This window comes from Oncorhynchus kisutch, linkage group LG29, assembly GCF_002021735.2.
Source record: "Oncorhynchus kisutch isolate 150728-3 linkage group LG29, Okis_V2, whole genome shotgun sequence".
NCBI lineage: Eukaryota > Metazoa > Chordata > Actinopteri > Salmoniformes > Salmonidae > Oncorhynchus > Oncorhynchus kisutch.
Genome location: NC_034202.2, coordinates 9795198 through 9804779, shown reverse-complemented (window position 1 = coordinate 9804779; position 9582 = coordinate 9795198). Strand labels below are relative to the sequence as shown.

Here is a 9582-nt window from a genome sequence, read left to right as displayed (position 1 = left end):
TACTGTGAAAACATCTTTCCAGGTTTTATGTATACTAATCTTTATTTTTTTAAAGACAAGTGGTAGCTGTAAGGTGTCAATTACCTCCATAGGTATTTACAGACATCCCTTGACTGCAATGTCTTATGTACATCCATTACACTGTGACCAGCCCATCTATTTACAATGAAGTACCTCCAACTTTGCCACAGAACTTGAAATTAGTTAATGAATATAGTACTGAACTCACACCTAAAAGAACGAGGCATTTCATTAGGTTTAACATTGAAACATACCCGAAAATATAACTTCCTTCAAGGCTTTGTACTTCAAATATTTCACTTCAAAGACAATGATATCAGGAATGCTTGTACTTTATTGAAATTTAAAGGAATGAAGAGCTGGGATGAGAGGTTAGGGGAGAGGGGAAAGTAAATCAGAGGGTGGGGTTAGAGGGAAGAAGCGGTCAATGGGTGGGATTGGAGATTAAGATGGGGATAAGATGAGACATCGTTAATTAAGAGCAGAGGAGAAGCTGCTTAGTTGCCACCACGGAGACGCAGGACCAGGTGAAGAGTGGACTCCTTCTGGATGTTGTAGTCAGAGAGCGTGCGACCATCTTCCAGCTGCTTACCAGCGAAGATCAAGCGCTGCTGGTCTGGGGGGATGCCCTCCTTGTCCTGGATCTTGGCCTTGACGTTCTCGATGGTGTCACTGGGCTCGACCTCCAGGGTGATGGTCTTGCCGGTAAGGGTCTTCACAAAGATCTGCATACCCCCCCTCAGACGGAGCACAAGATGGAGGGTGGACTCCTTCTGAATGTTGTAGTCGGAGAGTGTGCGACCATCTTCCAGCTGCTTACCAGCGAAGATCAAGCGCTGCTGGTCTGGGGGGATGCCCTCCTTGTCCTGGATCTTGGCCTTGACGTTCTCGATGGTGTCACTGGGTTCGACCTCCAGGGTGATGGTCTTGCCGGTAAGGGTTTTCACAAAGATCTGCATACCTCCCCTCAGACGGAGCACAAGATGGAGGGTGGACTCCTTCTGGATGTTGTAGTCGGAGAGTGTGCGACCATCTTCCAGCTGCTTACCAGCGAAGATCAAGCGCTGCTGGTCTGGGGGGATGCCCTCCTTGTCCTGGATCTTGGCCTTGACATTCTCAATGGTGTCACTGGGCTCAACCTCTAGGGTGATGGTCTTGCCGGTAAGGGTTTTCACAAAAATCTGCATACCTCCCCTCAGACGGAGCACAAGATGGAGGGTGGACTCCTTCTGGATGTTGTAGTCGGAGAGTGTGCGACCATCTTCCAGCTGCTTACCAGCGAAGATCAAGCGCTGCTGGTCTGGGGGGATGCCCTCCTTGTCCTGGATCTTGGCCTTGACATTCTCAATGGTGTCACTGGGCTCAACCTCTAGGGTGATGGTCTTGCCAGTAAGTGTCTTCACGAAGATCTGCATCTTGACACTAAGGAAGATAAAAATAAATACATTAGAATAAACTGCTACCAAGACTAAAAGCAATTTCTGATTAAAATTAAACAGACTATACATGTTTCAAACTGTAGGTGTCAATCTAGTATTCATATCAATTTCGTGGGCGAATTTCTAAATAGGGCAGCGCAGAGCCTCCCATTGGGGGCAGTACTCAGCTGACGTTTACATCAGCAGGCTCCAGGTGCCACCATTTTAGAACCATCTTGGATCGTCACTTGTTATAACACGCCACATAGCCCTAAACCCCGCCTATTTCTAAAATGTATTTTATAATCTGATAGTCCTCAAGTACGGACAAACTGGAGCAGCCATTTCATTTTTTTCGTCGACACGTATTTAACGTACTCCTGTTATTAACAAATTAAGTTAACATAATCCTAACTTTAGGCTAACTGAAATTAAGTACATCATTTAATGCCCGTTCAGCCAAATAAGAGATTTTAGCAAGTTGGGTTTAGTTCACGAGCTGTTTCACATTAAATTAGTCACCATTTGAATGGCGGCTCAAATAAACGTTAGCTATTTAGCTAAGTCGAATAAAGGTGAAGGCTATCAATAGTAAATATTCATACTGTTACACACCTTTTTTAGCTAGTCAAGTTAACACCATACAGTGAGCTATATTTCTACTTAAACAAGCTAGTTGCAGTAGCTAACGTAAACTAGAAAATTAGCTGGTCTGACTGGCTAACGTCGACGTATGCTTGTACAAACACAATACGAATGGAAAAGCACGAAGTTCGAAATATACATCAAGCTGAATTAAATGTCTGAGAAATGTTTAGTCATTCGTGCTTATTTTGGATAATACCCTACTTACAGGAAAAAAATGAGCCACCGGTGTTCTTGGTGTTCTTGGTGTTCTTGAATATTCTAGTTTCTGTCTCTGGCTTCAGGAAAAAACTGTTCTCGCAAACAAAGGGCTGTGGTATTTATACCTTACAGTCACGTATCCTTCCGCCGTTACACCCATATCGAACTATAAACTGCGGATTCGATGAATATCCGTTATCATATGGATTCTTTCGGATGAAGGGACAAAATCTACGACATACCACAGTAAACACGCTTTATATCAAAGTTATTTTTTTAAGTCGAAGTATCTGTGTAAGAATGGACGGTCGGATAAAAGAAGTCGATCGTTGGCGGAGATAGAAATTAGCAAAAATAGTGATTCGTCGTTCTCTAGCAACAAGCTGCTCAGTCAACACGAAACTAGTCGGCCTCGGGCAGTATCAACCTTGCCAGCTAACTAGTCAAATCGGTATATGCGTTGGCTATGTCAGTAAAGTCTCAAACTTTACAATTTTGAGTAAGCATAGTTTTGATACATTTACAAGCATCAACATATTAGGAGCTCTCCCAGAGAACAGTTTTTTGGTGCATAGAATACTGTATTGCTCAATTTCATGCAACACAGATGTGGACTGATTATTTCAGGGCATCAAAGTGATTTTATAGAAATTGCATTAACAGCATGGATCAACATTTTCATTCTACAGAAACAGGAAAGGCCTTTTCCCTCCAAGCCAGACTCCTTCCTAAGCTCTACCAGCAGATCTGGCACTTATTCAGATCTATGAGGTCTAGAGAACAAACATGGACCTCCATTTTGACTTCAGCCTGACTGTGCTGAGTCAGCAGACTTTTGGTTGATGTTGTTGTCTTTCCTGAGAGAGGTCATACTGACCATTGTTCCAGGCGCTGACACTTTCTATCTGTCTTTCTATTCATGGACGTCTAAATAAGGTAGTGGACCAGGTAGTGGACCAACGTTGATTCGTTCTGTAGTAGAAACAGTCAATCAACAGTAATCTAGACATTGAGGATTGGTGGCTCTTCTGCTAGACTAACCAGGGCCGTCCTTTCATATGTAGGCCTGTTACAGGAGTTTTAAAGTCTCCCCCTTGATCGAAACTCATCAGAGAGAGGACATGAGATTTACATCAGCAAAACCATGTGTGTGTGTGTGACCTTACCCTCTGTGTGTTGTTGAGGACCTGTGGGTCAGGCTGTCCATAGCTAGGTGGCTTGGCTCTGGGGTGGCAGGCTTGTGTCAATGGCATCCATGTCTGCCACTAAGTCTGGGGGGATGTGACCTGCCCACCGAGTCATAGCCTTCACGTTCACTGGCCTCATCACCTGGTCTGTGGACCACTCCGTGCTGACACGCACACACACACACACACACACACACACACACACACACACACACACACACACACACACACACACACACACACACACACACACATCATGCAGTTTAAATGCATACTAACCCTAATTGTAACCCTAAACCTAACCCCTAAGCTTAAAATAGCCTTTGGAGAATTTTCCTTGTTCTACTATCCTTGTGGTGAATTTGGGGGATTTTAGGTCCCCACAAGGATTAAAGGACCGCCCCCACACACACACCTTAGTGCATTGTGCCACGTGGCCTGTGTGGCTTGGCTCCACTTGGCCAGGCAGTCCTTGTAGCTAGAGAGGTCAAATCCACCGGTGTCTTGTGGTGTCTGTCAGTCTTGTGGTGTCTGTCAGTCTTGTGGCGTCTGTTACTCTTGTGGTGTCTTGTGTTGTCTGTATGGCTGGTATGGGTCAGCATGGGATCACAGCAGTGTTTGTAGTGACAGAGGCTTTTTGGTTCAGTAAGGTCAGCGTATATATGTGTCTTCTGGACGGAGGTATGTGTATCTATGTAGCAAAGTACATCAGGCCTACTTGGGGAAGAGCTACGCGAGATACTGAGCGTTCTTCAGAGTGAAAGGGTCTTTATTGCAGAGTACAGGAGCTGGCCCCCTGTGTCAAACTATGATATCAAGAAGGAAGGCAGTGACCACTCAGTCCAGGACCTTGGTGCTGTCCCCCTCCTCCTCATTAGCCCAACCTCAGACCCAGCAGTCTGGCCACTACCCTTGGCTCCTCTCCACACCACACAGTGGGGTGGGCACCCAGCACGGCTCTACACATGGTGGGAAATAAGACATAGATCAAAATGACAGAGTACAGAGGTAAATAAATATATAGGGGGTTATAATAATACAAGTACGTGGGTAAGTACAAGTAAATAAATACTCTCCCCCTCCTCTCTCTTGATGTACCTCATCACGGTGGCGTCCTGGTGTGAGGCATCCCTCCCACAAACACCAGAAGAGCATCAGCACTGACCCTCCACCTGCCCTGGACCGGCACGGTCACAGGTCTACCACCACCCTGGAATGGCCGCCGGCAGGGCAGACAGAAAACGCCGGAACTGGGTCAGGGTATAGAGTCCACCCAAGATCAGGACCCCTGTTAATCCCATCCGTGCTGACACACGCATCACCGATGGAGATGGTGGTGCTTGGTCATGGTCTCTTGGTCACAAGTAGTAGGCCGCCTGTGTCTGCGCTGCTTTTTTTTAACGAGGTCTTTCTTGTAAAAGAGATGTTTTAGTTTCAGTGAGACTAACCTTGGTGAAGTGTACAGAGAGAGGTACTTTCTGGAATAGAGGGAGGGAAACAAGACAGAGGGAGATTTTACATCTCATATTCATACAGAAACAAACCGTCTCTCTTCTGTCAACACTGCAGAACACGAGTGTTTATCTGCGATGAAACTATTATGGCAGGTCCCTCCGAGTGTCCACTTCCCTCTCCTCGTAGCTCCGCAAAAAAAAAGAAAAAGCCTGGAAATGTTTTTTTGTTTCACAGCATAAATGTCACAACACACCTAGACCTATTCCTGCAGAGGGGAGAATCTTTTCAAGGCATAGATGGAAAAGTTTTGTTTAAATGTCTGCAAATATTGTCACACCCTGAACTTAATTCCTTTTTTATGTCTCTATTTTGGTTTGGTCGGGGCGTGAGTTGGGGTGGGCATTCTATGTTGCGTTTGGACTGGTATGGTTCCCAATCAGAGGCAGCTGTCTATTGTCGTCTCTGATTGAGAACCATACTTAGGTAGCCTTTTCCCACCTGGTGTTTGTGGGTAGTTGTTTCCTGTTTTCACCTTTCAGGACTGTTTCGATTTTGATTTCTTACATTCACTTTGTTATTTTGTATTTTCATGTTCTGTGATAATAAATAATCATGGACACTTACCACGCTGCGTTTTGGTCTGATCCTTCCTACTCCTCATCCGATGAAGACGAAGATCGTTACAAATATAAAAGACAATGGTAAATGCAGCAAATTCAAACAAGCCTCTCGTCCTGACTCTGTGTTGCATTAGAGTTGAACCTATATTATTATTATTCGTCAAGTCAGTGCCTATGAAACGCAAACTTCACACGGTCTTATCAGGCATTCTAGAACCTTCGCTGTTACTCCAGTGATCAAGGTCAGAATCAGAATCGATATGCAGCTCGACAAACCAACTGAGTGATACCAACGAGCAAGAAAAAGGTAATGGAGGAAAAGAAAGTCGACAACATGCTATAAAACATTGACATGAGAGACATGTTTGCCCCGCCTTAACGGACGCAAGAGGAAGTGTTTGCCCCGCCTTAACGGACGCAAGACGAAGTGTTTGCCCCGCCTTAACGGACGCGAGAGGAAGTGTTTGCCCCGCATTAACGGACGCAAGAGGAAGTGTTTGCCCCGCCTTAACGGACGCTAGAGGAAGTGTTTGCCCCGCCTTAACGGACGCAAGAGGAAGTGTTTGCCCCGCCTTAACGGACGCAAGAGGAAGTGTTTGCCCCGCCTTAACGGACGCAAGAGGAAGTGTTTGCCCCGCCTTAACGGACGCAAGAGGAAGTGTTTGCCCCGCCTTAACGGACGCAAGAGGAAGTGTTTGCCCCGCCTTAACGGACGCAAGAGGAAGTGTTTGCCCCGCCTTAACGGACGCAAGAGGAAGTGTTTGCCCCGCCTTAACGGACGCAAGAGGAAGTTGAACTGTGTTTGAACTACTTTGACGGTGAAGACTGGCGCGGAACAGAGAGACTTAAAGGACAGAGGTAAGAATGAAGAGTGGTTAGAGAAGAGAGGAGCGGGTGAAGCCTTTTTCAGGACTGATTTCTCTGACCCACTTGGCCTTATCCTGTTTTATATGTACTCTATAGGACAGAAGTCACTGTGGCAACTTCCATATAGATTTACATGTATCTGCCCTGACCCAACATTAAAAACACATACAGTATCTCATATACTCCACTGTTCTGAGGCTGAGGGAATGTTTTTTTTGTTGACGCTCGACCATCTTGTCGACTTTCTGTTGCACGACTCAGTCAAGCCTGCCTTTACATCCCCAGGGCTTTGTATGTCTCTGACATCCTCTCTATTCAGCTGTTTTGTTGGGTAATTACACATATGCCCTCACAGACAGAAAAATACACACAGTTGTTTTCACAACTGTTAAGTGTTTAGTACCTGCTTTCGCAAAAGTAACTTTTCATTTGTGAATAGCAGCAATATTAATTGAAACAGAAAGGAACTTTGTTCTTGGGGCTGTTGTGTACTGAGGGGGAGCAAAGCTGATGGGTCAGAATGAAAGTAAACCAGTTCCAACAGCTGTCACCTCTGGTGTGTGAGAGATTGTGGTATAGGATCTCCACACAAGAACGTGACATAACACAGCTCCTAGTCTCCTTCCTGTGCCATGAAGTGACTGGAAGTTCACACAAAAAAAGTCCAGAGTGTGGAATGGATCCATTTCTTTTACCTACCAGACTGTGTCCTTGAAGGAAAGGAGACTAGGAGCTGTGAAGGAGTATTGAGACACAGCCTGTGTGTGTGTGCGTGGATATACTGTTACATTAGCAGGACAACACTGCAGTGTCAGAGGAGAGAATGTTAACTTCTTCATATTCCCTGTTCTGCCCTGTGACAAAGGGAGGGACACTCAAATAAATAACTGACAACAAAGACAAGTGCGTGTGTTTTATTTTAATAGAAAGATTCCATTTATTTAGGGAAGTCAGTAGCATGGTACGTCTTCTCTTTTTGTATTCTCAAAATGAAAATGTACATTCATTAATCCGCATAAAACGTCACATATACATCTAAATAAATACATCTTATGGTGGCCTCTTCTGGTGTTGTTATGGGTTGGTTGAGATTGTACAGGTCAGTTACTACGGTAAAACCAGTACTATAAACGGGTCTAAAACCAGGCCTTAGAAATGACTGCAGGCAGGAAGATGGGGCACAACCAGGAAGAGATAATGACCTCACGTCCTGTGAGGTCACTTCCTTCTATCTTTCACTCCTCTTTCTCACCCCCCTTCTCTCCCTCACCTCTCTCCCCCTCTCTCTCCTTCACATATTCCCTCCCTGTCTCTGTATTTGTTCTCTAATGGTAGACACATGAGTAAATGGACAACTTGTCACAAGTGCTTCAGTCTCTTAATCCCCCCAAAATCCTGCAGCCCCCTTTCACAGTATCTCCTGTCCTCCCCTTTCTCTTCTCCCCCATTGCCTCTCCGACTCATCTTCCCTCTCTCTCATTCCTCTCTCTGTGATTGGAGGACAGGGTCACGGGGGTCATGGGATCATGGGGGAAGACTGTAGTCAGTCTGTATTTACATAACTTCCACCTGGGCCGGTCTAAGGAAGAGGAGGAAGGGTAGGGGGATGGGTTGGTGGGGTGGATGCTTCATTTTGGGATTCCAACAGTGGAGATGGTCCTCATATTGATACCTCATATTCACGGTTGTCCTGAGAGAGAGGGAAGAAAGAGAGAGAAATGTTAAAGACCAGTAGTAAGGACCCTCCTGTCTCATACAATGACTATGTTCGTGTGTGTGTTTTCAGCACGTGTGTGTGTTTGTGCGTGTTCTTCCTCACCCCTCCTGTCTCGTAGAGTGGGTTGTCAAACTCGCTCTCCACGGTGATCTGACTGTAAGGGTGTGGGTAGATGAGCGGCAGCCGCAGGTTGGAGTGGTAGCGACACCTGGTGGCCAAGAGAGGAACAGCATGGTGTCAGGAATCTAAAAACACCCAGAACCTTCAGGACACCACCACTGTTTCCATGAGCAGAGAGAGAGAGTATGACATCACATCTCATTCATTTGAGTCTATACATTGAGGTGAAACGTTCAGCACGTGGCAGATAGAATTGTGGCATGTAGAGCAGCTGACATGATAATATCATATGACAGAGAATAATATCTGTTCTACACAATACATTCCTATCTGAATGTTCTGTAACGTTGCAGCCTGCTGTTATTCAACCATGTCTAATAGGAATGTAGCCAGGGCAGTTTGTGTTTCTTCAATCGTCATAGAGTTTCCATATGACCGTGGACAATATAGCTTTTAAACTGAGTTGAAAACAGAATATTCAGCTATATTCAAATGTGCAATGTTGAGGTGAGAGGGCGTGTGGTCTAACCGTGTGATGTAGACGTAGGCTCCTCCCAGCAGCACGGAGAGCAGAAGTACAAGGATGAAGATTGCCAATGCCATGTTGCCACCGTCCAGACCTGACCCAGCTGCTGCCTCAACAACTGGAGGAGATGGGGGAGATGGACGGATAGAGGAAAGGAGAGGGGAGGGAAGAGGAGATGGGGGAGATGGACGGATAGAGGAAAGGAGAGGGGAGGGAAGAGGAGATGGGGGAGATAGACGGATAGAGGAAAGGAGAGGGGAGGGAAGAGGAGATGGGGGAGATGGACGGATAGAGGAAAGGAGAGGGGAGGGAAGAGGAGATGGGGGAGATGGACGGATAGAGGAAAGGAGAGGGGAGGGAAGAGGAGATGGGGGAGATAGACGGATAGAGGAAAGGAGAGGGGAGGGAAGAGGAGATGGGGGAGATAGACGGATAGAGGAAAGTAGAGGGGAGGGAAGAGGAGATGGGGGAGATGGACGGATAGAGGAAAGGAGAGGGGAGGGAAGAGGAGATGGGGGAGATGGACGGATAGAGGAAAGGAGAGGGGAGGGAAGAGGAGATGGGGGAGATGGACGGATAGAGGAAAGGAGAGGGGAGGGAAGAGGAGATGGGGGAGATAGACGGATAGAGGAAAGGAGAGGGGAGGGAAGAGGAGATGGGGAGATGGACGGATAGAGGAAAGGAGAGGGGAGGGAAGAGGAGATGGGGGAGATGGACGGATAGAGGAAAGGAGAGGGGAGGGAAGAGGAGATGGGGGAGATAGACGGATAGAGGAAAGGAGAGGGGAGGGAAGAGGAGATGGGGG

General features: G+C 46.4%; 2 protein-coding genes across 3 annotated transcripts in view; both read right to left on the bottom strand.

Annotated features, from left to right (window-relative positions):
• Positions 1-335: 335 nt before the first annotated feature.
• On the bottom strand, positions 336-2406 carry LOC109880107 (polyubiquitin-B). Its single transcript, XM_020472351.2, has 2 exons — positions 2293-2406; positions 336-1443 (listed from the first exon to the last, which is right to left on the bottom strand). Exon 2 carries the CDS (start codon positions 1434-1436, stop codon positions 519-521), a length of 918 nt encoding a protein of 305 aa, XP_020327940.2. The 5' UTR covers positions 1437-1443; positions 2293-2406; the 3' UTR covers positions 336-518.
• Positions 2407-7313: 4907 nt separating this feature from the next.
• Positions 7314-9582, bottom strand: part of LOC109880113 (seizure 6-like protein) — a 57146-nt gene continuing 54877 nt past the window's right edge. For both annotated transcript variants that reach the window (XM_031808921.1, XM_031808922.1), the window contains 3 exons: positions 8781-8895; positions 8234-8339; positions 7314-8104 (listed from right to left, as the gene is read on the bottom strand). In XM_031808921.1, the coding sequence (XP_031664781.1) occupies positions 8075-8104; positions 8234-8339; positions 8781-8895 (251 nt within the window). In that variant the 3' untranslated portion in view covers positions 7314-8074. The remainder of the gene's footprint in view (positions 8105-8233; positions 8340-8780; positions 8896-9582) is intronic.

Bases quoted from the DNA above. Each gene is read 5' to 3' on its own strand.
- LOC109880107 (XM_020472351.2), bottom strand. From the start codon at position 1,436: ATGCAGATCTTCGTGAAGACACTTACTGGCAAGACCATCACCCTAGAG.